This window comes from Gymnoscopelus microlampas (assembly GCF_963454915.1).
Source record: "Gymnoscopelus microlampas genome assembly, chromosome: 9".
Taxonomy (NCBI): Eukaryota; Metazoa; Chordata; class Actinopteri; order Myctophiformes; family Myctophidae; genus Gymnoscopelus; species Gymnoscopelus microlampas.
This window is the reverse complement of record NC_139946.1, coordinates 46540153-46563282: the sequence shown is the minus strand read 5'-3', so window position 1 is coordinate 46563282 and position 23130 is coordinate 46540153. Positions and strand designations below refer to the sequence as shown.

Sequence of the window (23130 nt, the reverse complement as noted above, 5' to 3'; positions counted from 1 at the left end):
TCCGAAAACTGTTAGGATTTAGAAGACAGTAAACCCCCAGAAGCAAATATTTGAGTTACAAATGTTGTAAAATGTAAAAATATATATATTCAAAGATTTGCACAAATTTTCACGATTTAAAAATAATTGCAGATCTACAAGCTTGAGCAAGCTACGAGCTTGTAGATCTGCTATTTTTGAATAGCCATATAAATCTAAAATGACACAGATGCGTTCCCGGATTGAATGGGATAAGCAACCTTGTCTGTTCCATATCACACAAGGTTTACTGTCTGCATCTTCCAGGCTGGATGTGGGCATGAGGGTTGCCTGGATTCTACCCTCTGATTTCCCGTTACTAGTGCAGACCTCGACAGATAAGCTGATAGTAACACAGAATAAAGTATTATGGTGGACTACTGTAGTTAGATTTCAAAAATAGTTCCAAGTAGCTTATCTACAAGCTCACTTTTGCTATTCGTACTACAAAGTACATACAGGGCTTAAAAAGGACCAAACCAACGTAATATAGCACCGCAGTGTGTGATAAAGAAGGACCAACATTTAAATGTTATCTTTGGTGAACGTGACATGTTGTCCGACAGTGACTATTCTGTCTAATTATTGTCCTTTTTCCCTTTTTTCCTCCTCATTATTGCTGCAGAATGCTTCGACCATGTATCGTACACAAACACTAATGGTTCCACTAAAGGTTTTATTTTTAGATATCGCATGTGTTTACAGTCAATGATGTCAAATGTATCAGAACAGCCCAGTACATTTTGGCTAAACATCAGGGAGCACATTAAGAAAAAATACTGGACGTTTGAATAGTGTGTACTGTATGTAAATCATTGGTCCAGACTGCGATTATTTTAAAGCTCATAGCTACCTACAGTACAGTATCCCGCTGGCAAGCTTCAAGTCTCTGCAAGTTGGATTGTCATCGTGCACAAAAATGAATGGAAAACAATTGCTTGTTGGAAGAGCAAACAAACCACAGTCTGCTTTGAACAATGTCAGCAGTAATGTTGAGTGTACGGTGAGTCATAATCAATCAGCTGAACGAGGTTCTTTAATGGGGCAGAGCTGGTTGAAGACAAGCACATCACTGTGGATGCACCAGGACATTTATACTGGAGTTAACTATATTCAAGACTCAAATTAAAGGGAAATAATAAATCATGTAGTAACCTGAAACCAGTGTTGATTTTGACAGCAAATTTAGTTTTAGTCATAGTGTTTTGAATAAAATTCCATTTAGTTTTAGTCATCTGAAATTTGATTTGAGTTTTTGTCTAGTTTTAGTCGACTAAATATCATAAGATTTTAGTCGACTAAATTGAATCAACTAAAATGTATTGTAAATAGCCGATCTACAAGCCAGTGTCTTGAGCTCTGCCGTGATGTTAGTCCCGCTGCAATATAAAAACTAACTAGAAAAACTAACAAAACTAAATGAAAACAGAGCTATAAGTAGTCAAAAACTTTATGCACTTAACGCATTGACTGCCATGGACGTAATATTACATCATCTCAAATCCAACTCCATTCACTTCCTGGTTAACTTATTACTTAAAAATCCTGTATCTCGGCTCCTGCGTTTTGTATGTATTTTTGGCGAGACATTCAACGTTTCAACAGCGTATAACAAGCAAACGAGAGGTCGCCATGACATTATATATTCTTTTGCGGAAGCACAGTGAAACACTCCGTGATTAGCAACCATCAGGGGATCGATCATACCGGAGATAAATATTCTGTGACTACTTGAAAAGGTAAGAAAATCGAAAAATCCCTGGCAGTGGGCAAACATAGCCAGAAATAAGTCTGGCAGTGAGAGAGTTAACGTAAATGTTTTTTCAATTTTAGTTTTTCGTTATTTCGTTAGTTTTGGTTAACTATAATAACCTTGCAGCAGAAGAACAAAATAAAGAGTGTAGTTGCAGCAGTATATATAATACTGTACCTCTGACTGGCTCCCTGGCTCTGGGCTCCCTGGGCCCTCAGCACCTCCTCCTCCAGGCCCCGGCGCCTCTCCTCCAGCTGCTGCAGCATCTCAGGCGGGCACTGTGTCCCGCTCACCAGGGTCACCTCCTGCAGCAGAGCCTCCTTCTCGCGCAGGAGGTGCAGGAAGTCGCGGTCGCGGTCCGCCTCCGCCCGGCCCGACCAGCTCTCGCTGTCCAGCTGGGCCAGCTGGTGCTGGATGCTCTGCACCCTGGATGGACGGACCAGACGAGATGGACGGTCAGACACACAAGACAGACAGGCCGTGACTGTCAAGCCTACAGCTACATGTAATTCATACTTTGTCGTAAGACGGCCAAGCCTGTCACAATTATTACATCATCGTCTAATCGCAATTATTTGAGATAATCGCATAATCGTCATAATCGGTTCCATGTTGAAAAAAAACTTTTCTAACATGTATACAATTATTGAATATGTCAATAATTTCTTTGTATATTTAAGTTATTTGTCCTGTGTATTTTTATTATTATCATGAAGCCTAAATGGCAAACAGAAAAAAAAGTCATTATGTTCCACTATGTTCAACGCCAAACACACAATTAAATCGTTAATCGCAATTATTTGTGTGACAATTACCGTAATCGTCTACTTAAATCGTGTACTTAAAAATCATAAATAAAGTAATCGTGACAGCTCTAAAGACTTGTGCCAAAAATAGCAGACCTACAAGCTCAAAACTCTTCATCTTTCTGGAAACAACAAAAAACGATAACCCTAACCCTTCCACGAAAAAATATTTCATCAACTGTTTTACACCTGTAAACCTGTGATGATGAGACAATAGAATAAAAGTGATTCTGGAAACCTTTTCCATCATCTGAAAAGTGCTACAGTGTAACTCAGTGGTTCTAAACCTGTGGGTCGGGACCCCACATGACATTTAGGGGGTCCCCAGATGACATTAAAGTGACAATTTAAGGACTTTTTTAATACCTAAAAAAAAGATAAGAAAATATTTGAAATGAAAAAAGGCCATTACTGCGTCAAAAGTAATGAACAAATTAAACTATAAAAACTGGTCAAACATTGGCCAAATTGTCAATTAAATAGAGTCAAACTAAATGTAATGCCTCAATTCAAAGATGATTATTTTGGGGGGTCCTCAGTTCCAATATGATTATTTTGAGGGGTCCCCAGCTCAAATATGATTATTTTGGGGAGTCCCCACTTCAAATATGATTATTTTGGGGAGTCCCCACTTCAAATATGATTATTTTGGGGGGTCCCCAGTTCAAATATGATTATTATGGGGGGTCCCCAGTTCAAATATAATTATTTTCGCGGCCTGAAAAGGTTGAGAACCACTGGTGTAACTAATACTTACGTAGCTTTGACAGCGCTGTTTTTAAAGCCCTACTACGCCAACATGCTACACAGAGTCTTGGCATCGCTACTGGTTGTAAGAGATGATTCAGATAATGTTAGGTTGTAGTTTTTGCGTACCGTGTGAGTACAACTGTGTTTACAACCGTCCCTCTACCGAGACCAGCTCTTAACCACTTAAAACCCTGTATACTTAGTTGTCCGGGGTCCCCCAGGGCTCTGCACTAGGTCTGCTGGTATTTCATCTTCATGTGTTTTAAGTAGGACTAGATATTTAGCGAGGTGAATACCACAGCACCAAACAGACAGATGGAGGGACAGACTCACTAACAGATCTATAAGCTCACGATGTGACATGTTGTGAGCTTCTAGATCTGATGTTTTGGGTGTGGGACATCGGTCGTCGTAGTATAAATCAGGTTTAACCCATTAAGACCTGACGCCAATTCTACAAATGCCTCCTAAATCAGTAGTTCTCACACCTTTTCTACTATTATTTTGTATTGTTATGTTTTTGTATATTTAGGTTATTTGTCATATGTGCCCTGTGGAATGTTTGTGCACAACAGAAACAGAATTTGTATTCATTATGTTCCAAAAACACAACTACATCGTTGCAATACATATCATTTTGAGTGGTCCTTGACATGAAAAGGTTTGAGCACCACTGAAATTTATAGAAACATTTTTCAGAAACCTAGGATTTAGAAGACATTTATCTATGCGTTCCCGGATTGAATGGGTTAACGCAGGGGTCTTCAACTTTTTCAAGCCAAGGACCCCCTAGCTGAGAGAGGGATGAAGCAGGGACCCCCTCTATAATGTATACAATTGTGTTTTAGATTTTTTTTTAAATTGTTTACTTGGTCTGCTTCTTTCCCCTCTACACCTAATACCTCTTTGCCAAAAATAGCCGATCTACAAGCTCACAACGCCTCGCAGCGCGAGGCGTTGTGAGCTTGTAGATCTGCTATTTTTGGCTAAAGTTCTCCTCAGAAAAAGGGATGCTAGGGTTCAAGTGGTCAAGGTAAAAAAAAAAAAAGAAAATCACACAAAGATTTGGCGAACCCCCTGTAGTAACTCTGAGGACCCCCTAGGGGTCCCGGACCCCCTGTTGAAGACCCCTGGGTTAATGACATAACTGCAGTCGTAGCAAAGCTTGCATAAAAAAATAAAAGAAAATTCCACCCGCTCCTTTCTACCTCGGTGTAAAACCTGTGACGTGACAATGAAGTCGTGTTGTTGTGTGCGATGGCCCCGGCAGACAAGCATGCTGCTGAGACTATAATGACAGCATTCAGCTCATGTCTGGCTGCGGTGCGGCGGCTGGGCCTAGCGGGGCGGGGTGGGGGCGGAGGAGCGGGGCGGGGCGGTGTGCCACCACGGCCCCGTGGCCCCCCCCCCTGACACAAGCAGGTGTGTTACTTGTAAAGCAGGACACTATTTAGACCCCGGCACCTCCACAGAACTGAAGCCCTTTTGGCTCACAGTAACGCTTTAGAATGAAATAACTGTGTTTATGTGCGTTGGGTTTTCAGACCAGAGTGACTCAGCGACAGAGCATGCAAGTTTCCACAGGTCTCCCCTCTCTCTCTGTTTCTTACACTCTCTCTGTCTCTCTCTCTCTCTCTCTCTCTCTCTCTCCCTCTCTCTCCTACACCCCTCCCTCCCTGATGTCATGGCTGGCATGGCCGCTACCAGCGTCGCCATGGTTACTCCAACCTTGTAAAAAGACTGCGTGGAGCCCAGTGTAACAACCCTGTGCTCGGCCCTTACAGCTGAAACTCATATGCATGCAACAGGCTTCTGTGTAGCAGCCAGCCACGTGCACACGGACCCTCCCCTCCCACCCCCCCTCCCCTCCCTCCCAGAAAGTGCAATATCCGCTCTATCTTGTGCAGTTTCGGCGCAGTCATCGGTGAGCGCGCGCGAGAGAGCGAGAGAGAGAGGATGCGTTGCGATTGCATTTTTGGTCAGTACATCAGGGGTCTTCCAACGTTTTCCAGGCCAAGGACCCCTTAGCCGAGAGAGAGATGAAGCAGGGACCCCCCTCACTACATACTGCATAAAATCGTGTTGTAGATGAAATTTTTCATAGATTCATTTCTATCAGTGTTGTGTAAAATAATGTTTCTTTTTTGTTTATTTCAGAAATGTAAGCACTTAAACCCTCAATACTTAGTAAACTTAATCCTTGGCTTAGTGTTTGGTTTGCTCATTTATAACTCTACACCAAACCACGTGGCTGAAAAATAGCCGATCTACAAGCTCACAACGCCTCGCAGCGCGAGGCGTTGTGAGCTTGTAGATCTGCTATTTTCTGCCGATGTTCTCCTCAGAATAGGGATGCTAGGGTTCAAGTGGTTAATGTAAAAAAAACGAAATCCTTTCACACTAAATTTGGCAGCCCCTCCTGCAGTAACCCTGAGGACCCCCTAGGGGGTCCCGGACGACCCCCTGTTGAAGACCCCTAGCAGTAAAAACTATGCCAACTCTCTCTCTCTCTCTCTCTCTCTCTGTCTGTCAGCACATGGGCAAGAAGAATGTGACCACCCAGCTCATTCCACTGACCAGACAGCGTTCTGCAGCATAAATACTAATGGGGACACCCCTCCCCTCCCCTCCCCTCCCCTCCCTGACGGGCCTGGAACAGCGGGCCGACACGGTGCCGCTGAGTCATGGGCCGCCCGGGCCCGCTATGCCTTGCTGTGTCACACACACACTGCTCAGGTTCTCTCTGGCACAACAATAACCCATGGGGCCTGGGCTCCGTTATACATACTTCTTCTTGGCCTCCTCGTACTGCCAGTTGAGCTTCACTTTGTCCACCAGCTGCGAGGACTCCTGGGCGCCGTACTGAGGAGCAAGGAGGAGAGAGAGAGATCAAGGTCATCATCACACAGCAGTGTTGATTTCGTCGACTAAAACTATGACGAAAAATGTTCATCGACTACCTAGTCTAGTTCTTATTGAGTTTTTATTTAGTTTTCGTCTGTGAGAAAACACAGACGAAAACTAAATAAAAACTCAATAAAAACTAGGCTATGATGACTAAAACTAAGACTAAATATTGACAATTTCGTCAACAAATAAAAACTAGACTAAAAATGTTAGTGAGGGACTAGTGTAGAAGAGATCCAGTGGAACTAAAAGTCATTTTATGTTTGGTTGCGCTCGGGTGTTGCGCTCTGAAAATAGCAGATCTACAAGCTCACAACGCTGTGAGCTTGTAGATCGGCTATTTTCAGCATGGAAAAATCAGCCATTATGACACCATCAAGGCACCGCCAAAATACATTTTAGTCGACTAAATCAACTGTAGATTTAGTCGACTATAATCTTATGATATTTAGTACTAAAACTAAAACTGGACTAACAGTAAAACATTTCAGATGACTAAATATTATGAACTAAATGGAATTTGATTCAAAAGACTATGACTAAAACTGAATAAAAATGTGCTGTCAAAATCAACACTGTCACACAGGCAGCATTTTTTCAGTTGATCAACAAGACAAACAATACGGTTATTTTCATGTATTCAGTGAGTCTTTTAATTGTCAATGAAAGATACAAGAAGAATACAAAGCAGAATCCTGAGTGTTCATTTAACACTGAGGGTGTGAAAATGGACCCTCACAGGTCCATTTTCACACCCTCAGACCTTAAAACACAACCAGCTCAGTTGTGGTTAGAGTGTCCACCCTGAGATCGGGAGGTCGGGGCTCAATTCCCTGACTGGGTCATACCAAAGACTCTAAAAATGGGACCCCCACCTGGATTAGATTTGGGGGGTCCCTGAGACATACTAGCCTCATGCCCAGGGCCTGTAATTGTACAAGCCGCCTCGCGGTACAGAAACAGGAGATAGGCTCCTCCCCTATGGGCCACATGGCTCGGGGGGGGGGCGGGGGAACTCTTGGGTTTCCCAAGGCTATACCATGGTTCTTATCACAGCAGAAACAATAGAAAGCAAAGGCTACCTCTCCCATGACGTCGGTCTGACATCCGGTGTCACAGTACTGCTGCAAGGTGATGGCGTCTCCCGGGGCCGTGGGGCCCACGGGGCCCTCGCCGCCCGCGTCGCCCATGGGCAAGCCGCTCTGGAAGTTGACCGTCAGTTTGGCCAGGCTCTGTGTGGGTCAAGACAACACAAGACGCAACGTTATCACCGCCATCCATACGACTGCTTGTAAACCTTTATTACAGGGGTCTTCAACGGGGGTCCGGGACCACTAGGGGGTCCTCAGAGTTACTACAGGGGGTCCCCCAAATCTTTGTGTGATATTTATTTTTTTACCTTAACCACTTGAACCCTAACATCCCTTTTCTGAGGAGAACTTTAGCCAAAAATAGTCGATCTACAAGCTCACAACGCCTCGCGCTGCGAGGCGTTGTGAGTTTGTAGATGGACTATTTTTGGCAAAGAGGTAAAGGAGTACTGTAGAGGGAAAAAAGAACAGTAAACGTAAACAAAGAAAGTTGAATCTAAAACACAATTTTTTTACAATATAGAGGGGGTCCCTGCTTCATCTCTCTCTCAGCTAGGGGGTCCTTGGGCTGAAAACGTTGAAGACCCCTGCTTTATTATATTTGAGAAATCGCTTAATAATTTTGTCCGAAGTTAAAATAAATATTATTGCTTTCTATACAATAACAGTTGTGCTAGTCAAGTTTTTGATTTAAAGGGGCTACACCATGAATTTCATTTTTTTTTTAGGTTTTTAGTATTTTTTGGGCTCCCCAGTGTCTCTTGTACCCAATTTTTTTTTTTTTTTAACATTCAGTCATTCATGCTCATTTCATGGATTTCCTGAATGGGCGTGTCTGAACAGGCCATTTCAGAATGGCTGTGCAAGTGATGTCACTTGCACTGATTTTGCATTGACGATGGCCAGACAGAATTGCTCAGTAGCTCCCCCCTGCCCAATAGGACGTTTTGGTATTGCAGCTGAAAAAGCTTGGAATGACAGACAGTCAGATTGTGAGAAAAAATATCTGGATGTTTTTTAGGCTTACAACCTGTTTAAAACGTATTAGGGGGCAATATTTATATATAATATATTTTTTTTTAATTCATGGTGTAGCCCCTTTAATTTAGTTTAACACATTCCATATTAGCAGGTTTACACAAAGTCTGTCAATATTTCATCATGAACTGTTTGACCGCCAATGACGAGATTTCTCGTCATATTTTGCTAATGGTCCAGTCTGACGAGATTTTGTGTTTTCAGTGGTTTTCCAATAGATGGCGCTGTTCGCTCGCCTATGGGTCACTGTTTGTCTCTCTGTGAAGCAGAGGAGCAGCGGGTCACGTGATCGCCCAAAAACCCAGCCCATTCATTTCCTTGTTATTGGATGTGGTAGAATGTCTTTTTCTCTGTTTGTGTTGCTTTTTGGCGAAAACAGCCTCCATTCAACAGCCCACAACTATGAACTATGATCATGAACGCGGCGGCTCGCTTGACATGTTGTACTAGGGAGTATAGTGGTGAAGGTGGAGGCGTTGACAAACAGCACATACCTGGATGAGATCCTGTCTCTCTCTCTCTCCTGTACTGATGGCTTTCTTGATGCTCCGCAGCTCGTTGAAGATGGCCTGAGCCTCGTCCAGCTTGTAGTTGGTCTGACTGCTGGACATCTTTCTGTCGATCCTGCACCGCAACGCACACACACACACACACACACACACACAAGGCTTATTCCTGTCTATTCATCCTGTCTGAAAATAATACTTTTTTTGTTTGCATTTCTCCGCATCAGGGTGATAGACCCGACACAAAGCGGTGTCTATAAAATTAAATCACTTGAATCCTTTTTTTGGGGGGGTTGTTTATTTTTTGGGCTTTTATGCCTTTATTGATAGGACAGTAGTTTAACCCTTTAAGACCTGAGGCGATTCTTTAAAAAAATCTAAATCCTAACAGTTTTTGGAAAAAAATCGAAAAAAACATTTTTCAAGATTTTTCAAAAATAGCAGATCTACATATCTGCTATTTTTGAATAGCCAAAGAACTCTAAAGTGACACAGATGCGTTCCAGGTCTTAATGGGTTAACAGGAAATTGGGAGAGAGATGGGGAGTGACGCAGCAAAGGTCATCGGGATCGGGACTCTAACTCGCGACACGCTGTCAGGCTACATTGAGCCTAGGTGCCAATTGAAATGTTTTGCCTCCAAACTCGATTATTTCATTGAAATTAAATCGAAAAGATTGATTAACTACCGCACGCAGCCCTAACATCAATATTACAGTACAATACAACTAGACACTACACCACCACTCATGCTTCTAATAAATGCTGAGCAAACTGAATGGGGGTTAGAAATAAAAAAAACACCTGAAAAGGTATTCTTAAGCCTGGAATGCTGATTCACCTCCAGAATCCATCCACTGGGTTTCACTGTGCTAGCATTGTGACGACCTACGTTAGCACACACACTATGCTAACCACTCCACTGCCCTGCTGTTCATCTGTGGGTAGTCTCGCGTAGCCAGACCCCACAGAAAATGAAAAACAGCGACCTCTGCTTTTCTGATATTCTGTGGAGTCTGGCAGGAGTATAATGTTAGACTAGAGCGCAGGGAAACACCGGTTTCATGTCTGCCTATAGCGCATCACTTCCGGTTGGTGCGACCATGTTTTCATTCCCACTAACAATATTTCTACACGGAACACTAACACCACTTCTCCCAGAGAACATGGATGGTTTTGGTTATAAGCCCACTTGTTTCTATGATGAAAGAGTAATTTAAAATGTGAATATCTTTCCGTGGTTTTGTCCGCTCCGAGGACGCTATTGTTAAATTAGTTTCGGCTAGTTTCGAGGGGGGGAGGGTGGATCATGGTGGATGGACACGTGAATCCCGCCCACTACATTTGATTGGGTAAAGCGCGGCCCACTTCCTGATCTGAAGGCACGCCCACTTTTAGCCAATGCGCACTGGTTAGGACGAACCGCTCCGACAGATTCCACCGCAGGTCGGAATCTGTTCTTGAGAGATTAATCTGTGGGTGGTTCAACCACGGTGTGTGTGTGTGTGTGTGTGTGTGTGTGTGTGTGTGTGTGTGTGTGTGTGTGTGTGTGTGTGTGTGTGTGTGTGTGTGTGTGTGTGTGTGTGTGTGTGTGTGTGTGTGTGTGTGTGTGTGTGTGTGTGTGTGTGTGTGTGTGTGTGTGTGTGTGTGTGTGTGTGTGTGTGTGTGTGTGTACTTGTTTTACTATACATGTTAGAGCCAAATGTCCCCACAAGTATATAGTAGAATTTGAGAAATAGACATTGTGGGGACCTTTTAGTTTTTAATGGTAAAAAAAACATACATATACATATATATATATTACTTTAGAATTAGGCTTACAATAAAAAGAAAAAGATTCAGGTTAGGATTAGGCATTTAGAGGTTATATTTAGGGATTATGGTCATGGAGTTATGCTGGATTTATGCCCCCCAAAAAAAGTACATCAAAATTGCCATTCATGAAATCAACATCCTAAAATACTGATGTCCTCACAAGTATAGTGATACAAACGTGTGTGTGTGTGTGTGTGTGTGTGTGTGTGTGTGTGTGTGTGTGTGTGTGTGTGTGTGCCAGCGGTACGAGCAGAGCGGTGCGGTCTACATCACTGGGGCCAGGGCCCTGGCACGCGTCCGCGGGCGCTAGCTCGCCACAGCTGGCTTCCTCCGCTCCCCTCTTCTTCAACAGCAGGTACTGTTCGTCCGCGGACCCTGCCTCTTCCTCTCAAAACAAGCGCTGCTTTGTGTCCTCCCCCACCCCACCCCGCCCCCCACCTCCACCCCCACCCACCCATCCCTAGCTAACCCCACCCACCCCATTGGCAGGGCCCGAGAGTTTATATGCTTAGCAAAAGAAAAAAGAAAAAACAGACCTGCTACCTTCTTAGTGCCTGGAGCACCCCCCACACACACACACACACTGGCACACACACACACACACGCACCTAAAGCTATGAATCCAGTAAGCATTGGTTCGAAATGAGACTCAAATAAACAAATAAATCGGTCATTATTCCCGTGACTAATAATGCCCTGAATTAGGCCTATTAAAGGGATAGTTCACCCCCCCCCCGCCCCCCCACCCAAATTATTTCTTTTCTATCAATTACACACCCCATGAAGCCTTGAATTCATGGAGATTTTTTAGTTTTTGTCGAATTCCTAAGCCAATAATTTGATGACCGGCAGATTGACTCAATGGAGTCAAATTATTGGCTCAGGAATGCGACTAAAAAGATCTCCATGAATTCAACGCTCTATGGGGTGTGTAATTGATAGAAAATAAGTACATTTTTGGGTGAACTATCCCTTTAACAGTCATTCAGATCTATACAATTGCAGATTTGTCTCAGTTAAGACCTGGACCGAGCAGCTTGCATGCCAGAGGATTTCGGGACCGGCGCCGCTGTAATCTTTTCATGGAGAGTGAGAGGTCTCCAAACGCATATACAGTAGCTACGTCCTCTGGAGTTATGCGCACGCAGGCTTAACCCATTAAGACCGGGAACGCATTTGTGTTGTTTTTATATTTATTTGGCTATTCAAAAATAGTAGATCTACAAGCTCGCGCTATGAGCTTGTAGATCTATTTTTGAAAAATCGTGAACATCTCTCTTTGCTTATATATATATCTTTGCTTCTGGGGAATTCTACAAAAGTCTTCTAAATACTACCATTTTTTAAAATATATTTTGCTACAGTATATATCAGTGGTTCTCAAACTTTTTCATGTCAAGAACCCCCACAATTATATGTATTTGGTCGAGAACCCCCATCTGAAAATATGTTGTTCCAGGGACCCCCCCGAAACAAAGATTTGAGTTAAAAATGTATATATATATATTCAAAGATTTGCACACATTTTCCCATTTTTTCAAAAATAGTGCCGCACTACGAGCTTGTAGATCTGCTATTTTTGAATAGCCAAAGAAATCTTAAAAAAATACGCAGATTCTTTCCCGGTCTCAATGGGTTAAGGATAGAAACCTGTGCCCGGTGCAGGTGATCTTCACGCTGTGGGTTTAGGGGCCACGGGACCTCCGCAGGAGATCAGAGATATTAGGTAACCATCCCCACATTACCAAACACCTGCCATCATCCATTCACTTCATAAACGTTCAGATCATTAGAGATTATCTCTCATAAACGCGGTGTCACGGCGGCCCATGACTCATGGCGGATTCACATGACTATATTTTTCAAAACAGCAGTTGCATGGGCCCTGGGTGCTGGCGTAGCGGACGGTCCAGGCACCTAGGCTCAGTGTAGCCCGACGGCGTGTCGCGGGTTCGAGTCCCGATCCCGACGGCCTTAGCTGCATGTCACTCCCCATTTCCTCTCAGCCTACTGTCTTATCAATAAAGGCATAAAAGCCAAAAAAAATATCTTAAAAACAAAACAAAAAAAAACTGCAGTACATGGATGTCTCCACTCAAGCACGCATCGTGCGCTGCTCGGCAATGGGTTAAATGATAATACAAAACGTACTCCATTCATGACATTGTGGTTGGTGTCATTCATGTACAGTACTAACAAAGATTATACCGTCACGGAATACATGGTGATCCCACTGGCAAACGCTGTAGGACTGCAGTTTCCACAGTGTGCCAAAATGCACACACACACACAGTTAGGCTTGTAGGTGCGTGCGTGCATCTGCTATTTTTGCTATTTTTTTATTGAAATCCTGATTTTTGTTTTGCTATTTTTCAATTGGAATCCTGAAAAGTAACATTTTTATTTAATTCCAAATGCATTTAGTTATACTTATATTAACTTTTTGAACTTAAATACAAATACATTGGACATAAAAAAGACAATATAATTGTAATACTAGTCTTTAAGCTACTAATATAGACTGAAGTAATTAAAGTGGGTCATGTTTGCATGTTTGGAATTGTAACAGCTGAAATCAATAACATATCAGTGTTTTCCGATATTAACCTGCGGGACGCATTAACTCATTAAAACCTGGAACACATCTGTGTCACTTTAGATTTCTTTGGCTATTCAAAAATAGCAGATATAGTAGATCTGCTATTTTTGAAAAGTCTTGAACTTTTTTTTTTTTTTTTATGTTCCAAAAACTGTTAGGATTTAGATTTTTTTAAAGAATCGCCTCAGGTCTGAAGGTGGGGGCCGCATGTGCCCCCCCGGCGGCCGCCATTTGCCCATGTATGAAGTAGGCTTTGTCGCGTTAGCTCCCCCGACTGAGAAGCACAGATTGTCACTCTGCTTCTGAATCCCAGGACAACTTTCACACAACACAAACACTCTCCCTGCCATGAAGGGATGCATCGTGGTTGGAGGAGGAGGAGGAGGAGGAGGAGGAGGAGGCCACAAGCCACTCTCATCGGGCCGTTCGCCTGATGAGACGTGACACGCACCAATAATTAGCCTTGTTTGCTGTCTGCCAAGAACAGCTGACATTGAAAACAACAACCACCACAGGGGGGGTGAGGGGGGGGGTCCCGTTCCTCCACCCTGCCCTGGCCTAAAAGCCCTACCAAACAATGGAACACACACACACACACACACACACACACACACAGGTTTGTATACTATACTTGTGAGGACATTCCACATTTTAAGACAAGTGATTTTTACGAATGCCATTTTCAACCATAAGCCCGAAGCCGAAGAATTGCCGATCTACAAGCTCACAAAGAGTTTGTGGAGCTTGTAGATCAGCTATTTTTCAGTGCATGACACCACCAGTCGCACAACTGTCTAATCCCGAACCAAACCCGAGTCTTTTTTTCTAATCGTAAATGCATCTGTAAAACATTTTATACTTTGGCTATTCAAAAATAGCAGATATACAAGCTCATAGCGCGGCACCGAGTGCCGCGCTATGAGCTTGTAGATCTGCTATTTTTTGAAAAATCCCTGGCACAAGCGCTTTTTCAGGGGTCACGGTGCAGACAGGGTCTGCAGCCAAAAATAAACATAATTTTGGGGGTCCTTTACATGAAAAAGTTTGAGAACCACTGTTCTATCTCTCATATTAAACTACACTTGTGGGGACGTTTGGTCCTCACACGTATAGTAATACAAACACACACACACACACACAATGCAAACACACACGGAAGAAAAAAAAAAGCTCCTGGAAGAGGATGCGTGGATTCCATGTTTTCTGCAAGCTGTGTGTTGTATTTCTCCTCCTGTCTATTCTGGGAATCACTCCACTTGTGTATTATCTAAGAGATAAGGAGCCTTGCCAGCACTCAGGAAGTGAGGAGGAATTCACTGCCAGATAGCTGTGTTTTTCAAACTCTCTCTCTCTCCTCTCTCTCTCTCTCTCTCTCTCTCTCTCTCTCTCTCTCTCTCTCTCTCTCTCTCTCTCTCTCTCTCTCTCTCTCTCTCTCTCTCTCTCTCTCTCTCTCTCTCTCTCTCTCTCTCTCTCTCTCTCTCTCTCTCTCTCTCTCTCTCTCTCTCTCTCTCTCTCTCTCTCTCTCTCTCTCTCTCTCTCTCTCTCTCTCTCTCTCTCTCTCTCTCTCTCTGTTGTGGAAAAAGTGCTAAAATGTTTAAAGTAAAAGTTCGGAATTCAAAATGTACTTGAGTAAAAGTATTGGTATCAAAATGTACTTAAAGTACCAAAAGTAAAAGTACTTATTATGCGTAAGGTCCAATTTCACAAGTTTTCAAATGTATAAAACTTGTATAAAATCCTTTGAAAATAGCCGATCTACAAGCTCACAACGTGTTGCGAAGTGACGCGTTGTGAGCTTGTCGGCTATTTTCGTCTATTTTCAAATTGCCAAAATTTGAATACAGCTGAAGTGGTTAATGTATGTTTTGTAAAGTTTCAAATAATTGTAGTGGAGTAAAAGTAAAAGTATTGCAAATTGGAAATATCAAATAAATATCAAAATTGTACTTAAGTACAGTAGTTCAGTACATGTACTTAGTTACTTTCCACCGCTGCTCTTTCTCTCCCACTCTCCCTCTTACTCTCCCTCTCTCTCTCTCTCTCTCTCTCTCTCTCTGTGGAGTAACTTCCTCTCCAGCCTGAGCCTTGGCTCCCTGTACTCCACGGCTGTATCCTCTTCCTGAGGTGGAGTCCCTTTTCCAGCTAAAACCTCTCTCTCTCTCTCTCTTTCCCTCCCTTTCTCTGCTTCTCTCTCCCTCTATCTCTCTCTCTCTCTCCCTCTGTGGCCTTTTTTCTCAAACACTCTCTTTCTCTCAGAGAGGTGGAGTTTTCTATTTCCAACTTTTTTTTTTCCCCGAGCTGCTCAAAAATGTTCCCAGCATCAAAAAAAAATAAAAAAACAACCATGTAGAGTACAGTATACGTTTTGAAAAAGCCCTCGCGCACAAACGAACACACGCCGACGACAAAACTAAACAACAACACCGAGAACAACGAGTGTGTAAATCTGTGGCGAAGGAAGAACAGTATCTCTCTGTCAGCGTTCAAAGACTTCGCTTATGTTTACACACGGAGAACGCTTTTTGAGTTTCTGATCTTGAAAGAAAGGGGGAAAAAAACAGTGATTTGCTGCTCCGCCGACCGGAACAATAGCTACAGACATTGTTAAGTTGTGTTAAAACTTATGGCTGGAGTTTCTGTAAAATAACTGTTTTGCGTGGTGGTGTGTTTGGAATATTACCCAAGAGAGAAATTAGGGTGGAAATATATGCTTAAATTATGTTTGACGAAAAATGTTTGTCGACTACCTTTTTTCTCTGACGAAAACTCAATAAAAACTAAATAAAAACTAAATAAAAACTAAGCTATGATGACTAGAACTAAGACTAAATATATTGACAATTTTGTCAACAAATAAAAACTAGACTAAAATGTTAGTGAGGGACGAGTGGAGAAGATATCCGGTAGAACTAAAAGACACGTAATTTTATGTTTGGTTGCGCTCGGGTGTTGCGCTCTGAAAATAGCAGATCTACAAGCTCACAACGCGTCGTGCTAGATCGGCTATTTTCAGCATGCAAGTGTAAAATCGGGCATTACGACGCCATCAAGGCACCGCCAAAATACATTTTAGTCGACTAAAATCTCATGATATTTAGTCGACTAAATCTAGACAAAAACTAAAACATTTCAGATGACTACAATATGACTAAAACTAAATGGAATTTTATTACAAAAGACTATGACTAGAACTAACTAAAAATGTGTTGTCAAAATCAACACTGCCATGTATATATGCAGATAACTTGTTTGATCTCCTTTCCCCCTTGACCCCCCCCTCTATTCTTCTTCCCTTTCTTTTTTTCTATGGAAATAAGGATACAATGGTAACTATGCACGAAAACACATTTCACCCACTTTTTTTTTTTACTTCTGTAAACCTGTGATGTGACAATAAAGCTGATTATGATTCTGATCAGAACAAAGACAGATACAAAGTGAAGTGTAAATGGGAGTGAGAGAGGGCTTGGAACAGGCTGGGATTTCACTGTGTACAAAAAAGCGTAGAGAGCTGGACCACGTGATATTTATTTACAGCTCCAAACAAAAACAAAACCGATCCTCACTCATCTCCGTATCGCCTCTCTCTCTCTCTCTCTCTCTCGCTCTCTGAACGTTAGATACCTAACTCAACGCTTTGTTGTTGGATGTTTTTTTACTCCAACATGGGTTTGATTGAAGGAACACAGCGAGCGGCACAGATCATTTCTGGATCAATTATCACTTTACCATTGAAAGACGCATTCTCGATATTGCCGTTTTTTTTTAACCCACTAAGAACGCATCTGTGTGTCATTTTTAGATTTCTTTGGCTATTCAAAAATAGCAGATCTACAAGCTCATAGCGCGGCACCGAGTGCCGCGCTATGAGCTTGTAGATCTGCTATTTATTTTTTTAAATCATGTTTTTTTTTGCAAATCTTTGAATATATATATTTTTTAAAGCGAACATTTTTAACTCAAATCTTTGCTTCTGGGGGATTTCTACAAATCTCTTCTAAATCCTAACATTGCTATAATAATCAGTGGTTCCCAAACTTTTTTCATGTCAAGGACCACCCAAAATGATTTAATGTAATTGGCCGCGGACCCGCATCTCAAAATATGCTGTTCCAGGGACCCCCCCAAAGATGTTGAGTTAAAAAATGTTCGCTTTAAAAAAAGATATATTCAAAGATTTGCAAAAATGTTCACAATTTAAAAAAAATAATAGTAGATCTTATATATCTGCTATTTTTTAATAGCCAAAGTATAGAATAATGGTTTAAGTGGTTACACAGCATGCGTTCCCGGTTTCAATGGGTTTAATTGGGGTTCTAAAAGAATTTGGACACATTAGCCCCGGCCCCAACGCGAGAAGAAGAATTTGTGAGCGAGGGAGGGAGGGAGGGGTGGGTTAGGAAGGAGAAGGGCGGATGAGGGAGGAAGGGTGTGGACTATGGTGGTCCGACACACAGAGAGAGAGAGAGAGAGAGAGAGAGAGAGAAACACTCACTCTTGCAGGGTCTCCACTCCCATTTCCTTATACTGCAGCTCTTGCTTCATCTGGGCCAGCTCCTGTTTCAGTTTGGAGAGCTGTGGGGACAACAAGGGACACGAGACGTAGGACGTAGTCACCGTTACATGTTTAAGTTAGATTGTCACTCAGATAATCGCGAATAACGATTTCATTGTGCGTTTGGCCATTGAACATTGAATTTGGAACATATGAAGCCTTTTAGGCTTCGTAATCAAAATTGCACAGGGCAGATATGACAAATAACTGAATTATACAAATACATTATTGACATATTTAACCCATTTAAAATCTGTGTCATTTTTAGATTTCTTTGGCTATAAAAAAATAGCAGATCCGGCACTCAGGTCTTACATTTTTGAAATGTCTTGAAAATGTGTGCAAATCTTTGAATATATACGTATATTTTTAAGACAAACATTTGTAACTCAAATCTTTGCTTCTGGGGGATTCTACAAATGTCTTCTAAATCCTAACAGTTTTTAAAAAAAACGTATGTTTCTATTACAAAAGTAATGTTCAAGATTTTTCAAAAATAGCCAAAGTAGAAAACATGGATAAAGTGGTTCACGAAGTGACGATGATGTAAGCTTGTAGATCTGCTATTTCAGCTTTTTTCAATATTTGAAAATGTGTGAACATTTTTCAACACGGAAACGATTATGACGATTATGCAATTGTGACAGGCCTAAGGTCTAAGGAAGGACACGGGGCCACCACCAGGCCGGGGCCACACCACACCCCGTTACGCATGTTGGGGGCCACGCCGCCGTTAGCATGGCCCCCGCACCCACACCCACACAATGGACTTCTTCTCTCACTGCCGCTGCCCAGCCCAGTGGCAGCCTGGGAAAATGCTTACTAAGGCTTTTTTTTCTCCCCCCCCCCCCCCCCCGACAGGCAAACACTCCACTGTGTTTAGACAAACATATGGTTACTGTCGGGGGCAGGAAAATCTCTTCTCAATATTTAAACTTTTTGACTTTTTTATCCCTCGATTTTGTAACCCTTTTTTTCACCCGGTGCCAATTTGCTAAGTGATCCTGGGCACTACACTCCCCCCACCAGCCTAGGGAGGCCAGGGCCTTTTTGATTTTTTTTTCTCGTAAATTTACGCCCTTGCTTGATCATACTACAGCGTCACGCAAAAGCATCAAAAATAGCAGATCTACAAGCTCGAAATTGCGGCTAATTTTGAGCACACACACACACACACACACACACACACACACACACACACACACACACACACACACACACACACACACAGCATTTCACACACAGGGTTCTTGTGAAGAGTTCTTTCATCTTATTATATAAAGATGTAAAATCCGGATAACTGCCGATCTACAAGCTCACAACGTGGCACGATGTGACACATTGTGAGCTTGTAGATCTGACATTTTCCAGAATTTGAGAAAAATGTTGAAGATTTTCACCCGCAATGACGTTCCTAAAATAGGGATGCCAAGTTATAAGTGGTTTAACTGCCATAGTTAAATTAACACTGCAGCGTAACTGTGTGTGTGTGATGCACTAAGTGCCACCTTAACCCATTAACCCCACCACCCCCCAACAAAAACGCAACCAACCAATATTTACAAGCAACTTCACAGGAGAAAAAAAAGAGCCCAAAGTGGCTTATAATAAGCAGACATGGCAACAGACTGTGCAGACTTCCCCCCACATGACCCCTCCTCCTCCTCTCTGACGATGAACTCATCCTCATCCTCCAGAGAGCCCCCCACCCCCCCACCCCCCGCCCCCCTCCCTGTCCGGAGCTGCCGGGTCACAGCGCATCCTGTAGGGGGGGCCACACCCTCCTAAAGCCTGCAGAAAGAAGGGCCCCCCCCCGCCCTTCAGCACAAACCTCCCCTGGCGGGGGCCACGCACACTATGCTCTGACGTCCACAGGCTATTGTTCTCTGGGTGATATAGTAATGACTTACCCGCTCACGCCTGCAAGCGATTTCCACTTTGATTTGGTCGGGGTCATATTTTGCATTTGAAGAGGAGCCAGAGAGCGCTGTGGAGAGAGAGAGAGAGAGAGAGAGAGAGAGAGAGAGAGAGAGAGAGAGGGAGAGAGAGAGAGAGGGAGAGGGAGAGGGAGGGAGAGGGAGGGAGAGGGAGAGAGAGGGAGAGAGAGAGAGAGAGAGAGAGAGAGAGAGAGAGAGAGAGAGAGAGAGAGAGAGAGAGAGAATGTTGAGAATCAGACAAAGAAAGTGAAAGACAGAAAACAGAGAGAGAGAGAGAGAGAAAGAATCTGTTAAAATTAACTCATTAATCCATTGAGACCTGAAGCCGATTCTACATGTCTCCTAAATCTCAACAGTTTTCTGAAAAACGTATGTTTCTATATCAGTGGTGCTCAATCTTTTTCATGTCAAGGACCCCCCAAAAATTATAAGTATTTGTCCGCCGACCCACATCTGAAAATATGTTGTTCCAGGGACCCCCAGAAGCAAAGATTTGAGTTACAAATGCTCACGTTAAAATATATATATATTCAAAGATTTGCAAACATTTTCACGATTTAAAAAAAATTGCAGATCTACAAGCTCATAACACTCGGTGCCGCGCTATGAGCTTTTATATCTGCTATTTTTGAATAGCCAAAGTGTAAAATAATGCTTTTTAGCTCGAATCTAAAAATGACACAGTTCCAGGTCTTAATGGGTTAAGACCGCGATCGCATCTGTGTCATTTTTAGATCTCTTTGGGCTATTCAAAAATAGCAGATATACTATATAGATCTGCTATCTGCTATTTTTGAAAAATCGTGAAAATGTGTGCAAATCTTTGAATATATATTTTTTTTAAAGCGAGCATTTGTAACTCAAATCTTTGCTTCTGGTGGGGGTCCCTGGAACTAAATATTTTCAGATGTGGGTCGGCGGACAAATACGTATAATTTTTGGGGGCGTCCTTGACACGAAACTGTTTGAGAACCACTGATATAGAAACATACATTTTTCAGAAAATGTAGAAGACATTTGTAGAATCCAGCAACAATTACATATAAAATACATAAACTGAACATTATTTTATTCAACACCACTTCATCCATATTGAAAAGATTATTTTTTTAAATAGCCAATCTACAGTACATGCTCACGATGTGTTGCAGTTGTGAGCTTGTAGATCTGCTTTTTTTTTATTTTATTCTAATAGTAATCGTCAACTAAAATGTCATGATCCCTACAAAGCCAACGTGCAGTAACTATGGGGAACAAAAGCACTGATAAATGGGTTTAAAAGTGTTTCAACAGGTCAGCCAAATGAGATATAATCGGCATATAAGTGATATTACACTGATTGTATATCTGTTCTTGAGGTTATTGTTTATGCCCCAAAATCACGAAGGCTAATTTGACCTTTGGGGTACACAGATAAGTCGGTGTGTACAAAAACGTTGTTACTGCACTTTGGCGAACTGACTACTAGAGATGGAAGGCCAGCTGGGAGGAGATGGTGAGGTTGGGGCTAGTGTTGATTTTTGACAGCAAATCTTGATTCAGTTTTAGTCATAGTCTTTTCAATAAAATTCCATTTAGTTTTAGTCATATTTTAGTCATCTGAAATGTTAGTTTTTGTCTAGTTTTAGTCGACTAAACATCATAAGATTTTAGTCGACTATATACAGTCGATTTAGTCGACTAAAATGTATTTTGTCTGTGCCTTGATGGCATCGTAGTGGCTGATTTTACACTTGGTTGCGTGCTGAAAATAGCCGATTTACAAGCTCACAACGCGTCGCGCTGCGACGCGTTGTGAGCTGTTAAATCTGCTATTTTCAGCACGCACACCCTAGCGCAACCAAACATAAAACAACTTGTCTTAGTTCTACTGGATCTCTTCTCCACTAGTCTCTCTCTAACATTTTGGTCTAGTTTTTTTTGTTGATGAAATTGTCAATGTATTTAGTCTCAGTTTTAGTCATGATAGCTTAGTTTTAATGTAGTTTTTATTTAGTTTTTGTCAGTGAAAAAAGGTAGTCGACGGACATTTTTCGTCATAGTTTTAGTCGACAAAATCAACACTGGTGGGGGCAGAGGTGGGAGGGAAACTCTAAGGTGCTCTAATGTCTTGCCTAAATGTTGGAATCCCTGGTGAAGAAACAACTCAAAGTGTTTGCCATCCTGTTCTTTAGTCCTTATCAGTCACGGCTTCAGGGCCAAACATAGTACAGTATGTGCTACTGTACTTCATCAGTTGGAAATAACATTGTATCGGCCTTAGAGGAAAAACAACACTGTGGACACGCTCTTCATTGATTTGTCCAAAAGCATTTGACACTGTTGACCATTTCCTGCTTTTTCTAAGTGTGTGTGTGTCTCACATTGGATATGACTCAGCTGCTTTTGACTGGTTTGAAAACTACCTTTCTGAGAGATATTGATTAACACAATCTTCAGTTCTGCACTTTAAATGCATTTATTGAACGAGGGTCATCTTTATAAATACCTTAAGAATTTGGTTGAATTTTAAAAACACTGATATTGTAAATAAGAAGTTGTGGATGAAGCTTGGTTTGTTCTATTGCAACAGAACTTGCTTTCCGTGGCACACTAATTTAGAAAGAGGTTAATTAAGGCACTTTCTGCTTTGAATTACGGGAACATTACAGAAATCTATCAACTACTACACTTAAACCTAATGACGGATATATCGGTATCGCTCCTCTAAATATTTCAGCAGGACTTTCGCCCCAGAATAGGGATGCTATAGGCTTCAATTGGAAAACGGTGTCAGTCAGACTGAATGAAGGCAGGAGGGGTGGAGCTTGTAGATTGGCTGGTTTCGGCAGACAACATAGATTCCATTGAGGACTTCTATGAAATCCTTAATGAGTGAAACCAGTGGTGGCTGAGACTTGAGAACTTTGAATCCATGAACTCACTGCTGATGAGCGAGCGGCTGTCGTCCTCGGTCAGCTCCTGGAACAGCAGCATCTCCTGAGCCAGCTCCAGACGCTGCTGTTTGACCAGGTACATCTCCTTCTTGGCGTTCAGGGCGTCCTGGGCCACCACCAGGTACTCCTTCAGCATGCGCTCCTGCTCCTGGCGCCATTGTGTCCGCGGGTTCTCGATCTGCGTCGTCTCTGAGAAACAAGAGAGATGGAGAGAAACAGAACTACAGGTATGTAGTTATATACTGTAGTAACAAACATTTTAGTCTCAGGTACTAAACGTATGCATATTTCTTGCAGTGGAGTTATCACCAGTGTTGATTTTTAAATAAAATTCAGTTTAGTTTTAGTCATATTTTCAGTCATCTGAAATGTTCTACTTTTAGTCTAGTTTTAGTCGACTAAATATCATAAGATTTTAG

General features: G+C 42.3%; 1 protein-coding gene across 1 annotated transcript in view; it reads right to left on the bottom strand.

Moving 5' to 3' along the window:
• Window positions 1-23130, bottom strand: part of wwc3 (WWC family member 3) — a 108992-nt gene that overhangs the window by 33169 nt on the left and 52693 nt on the right. The window contains exons 3-9 of the mRNA XM_084067292.1: window positions 22700-22900; window positions 19749-19825; window positions 17779-17858; window positions 8858-8987; window positions 7317-7466; window positions 6116-6189; window positions 1949-2197 (exon numbers count right to left, since the gene is read on the bottom strand). Coding sequence (XP_083923418.1) covers window positions 1949-2197; window positions 6116-6189; window positions 7317-7466; window positions 8858-8987; window positions 17779-17858; window positions 19749-19825; window positions 22700-22900 — 961 coding nt within the window. The remainder of the gene's footprint in view (window positions 1-1948; window positions 2198-6115; window positions 6190-7316; window positions 7467-8857; window positions 8988-17778; window positions 17859-19748; window positions 19826-22699; window positions 22901-23130) is intronic.